The sequence below is a fragment of the Pygoscelis adeliae genome, unplaced genomic scaffold, assembly GCF_000699105.1.
Source record: "Pygoscelis adeliae isolate BGI_AS28 unplaced genomic scaffold, ASM69910v1 Scaffold346, whole genome shotgun sequence".
In the NCBI taxonomy this organism is placed as follows: domain Eukaryota; kingdom Metazoa; phylum Chordata; class Aves; order Sphenisciformes; family Spheniscidae; genus Pygoscelis; species Pygoscelis adeliae.
The window spans coordinates 455,257-456,469 of NW_008824902.1; the positions used below are offsets into that span (position 1 = coordinate 455,257).

The 1,213-nt window shown below is 64.1% G+C and overlaps 1 protein-coding gene across 1 annotated transcript in view; it reads right to left on the reverse strand.

The window, feature by feature from the left end:
• The window catches only part of ABCB6 (ATP-binding cassette, sub-family B (MDR/TAP), member 6 (Langereis blood group)), a 6,453-nt gene that overhangs the window by 2,193 nt on the left and 3,047 nt on the right, over positions 1-1,213 (reverse strand). The window contains exons 6-12 of the mRNA XM_009324871.1: positions 1,134-1,212; positions 982-1,047; positions 721-846; positions 556-632; positions 387-450; positions 204-289; positions 13-88 (exon numbers count right to left, since the gene is read on the reverse strand). Coding sequence (XP_009323146.1) covers positions 13-88; positions 204-289; positions 387-450; positions 556-632; positions 721-846; positions 982-1,047; positions 1,134-1,212 — 574 coding nt within the window. The remainder of the gene's footprint in view (positions 1-12; positions 89-203; positions 290-386; positions 451-555; positions 633-720; positions 847-981; positions 1,048-1,133; position 1,213) is intronic.

Consider the following 1,213-nt stretch of genomic DNA (forward strand, 5'->3'; position numbering starts at 1 on the left):
GTGAACCCACACCCAAGGTCCTGCTCTCACCAGGGCCAGGGTCTGCCCGGGCATCACAGAGAAGGAGACGTCCTGCAGGATTTCCTTCCTGGGAGAGGGAGATGGAGAGGGGCTCAGGGCCACCTCCCCTGCCCCACGTCCTTGTGCCAGGCCCCATAGCTCGACTTGTCCCACCCTGCCACCCCATGCCCGCCGCCCCGTACCCATCCACGTAGCTGAAGTGCACGTTCTCAAACTCGATCCGCCCGGCCTCCAAGTGCAGGTCGCCTGCGTTCACTGCATCCTTCACCTGCCGGAGGGCGAGACACGGCCTCAGAGCCAGCCCCTCCCCAGGGCAGGACCACGGGGCCGTGCCAGGGAGCGGCATCCGGGAAGGTGGCACCCACCTCCTGCTCCTCGTGGAAGAGCTCGAACATGTTCTCCATGTCCACGAAGGAGTTCTGGATCATCCTGGAAGGGGGCGAAGACCAGAGGGAAGGGTTTGGGGGAGCACATCCCAACCCAGGTGCGCATGGGGAGGGGGACCCCAGGCACCCCCACAGCTCCCAGCGTTACCTGTAATAAGTCCCGAACCAGTTAAGTGGCGTGTAGAGCTGGATGATGTAGGTGCCAAAGAGGACAAAGTCCCCCACCTGGAAGGGACAGGGGAGAGGTGCCCATCACCACCAGCCCCGGGGCCCCACCCTGGGCAGGGGCTGCCCAGGCTGGCACCAGCCTTACCTGCAGCTTGTTTTCGGTGACGAAGTAGGCGCAGAGCAGGGACCCTGCCAGCAGCCCCAGGCCAATGACTAGGTTCTGGGTCTGGTTGAGGAGGCCCAGCGAGGCACTGACCTTCCACTCCGAGACCTGGAAGAGGCAAGGTCCTCCGGGATGCTGCCACCTCCAAACCAGACCCATGGTGAGCTCCGTCCTCCCCGCAGGTGCCCACGAGGCTCAGCTCCTTCCCTCCTGACTCCCCCACCGGTGCTGAGCGCCCCGTACCTGGTACTTGATGATGGCATCATTAAAGCGGTTCACCTCATAGCTCTCCGCATTGTAGTACTTCACCTGCAGGACACAGAGCCGGGGTCAGCGCCTGGATCAGCGCCCCCAGCACCAGGCAGTGCTCAGCGACCCCCCACCGCCTATGGTACCGTCTCGAAATTGAGGAGCGAGTCCACGGCCCGGGACTTGGCCTCGTTGTCCCGCGTGTTCATGTCCCGCCGGTACTTGG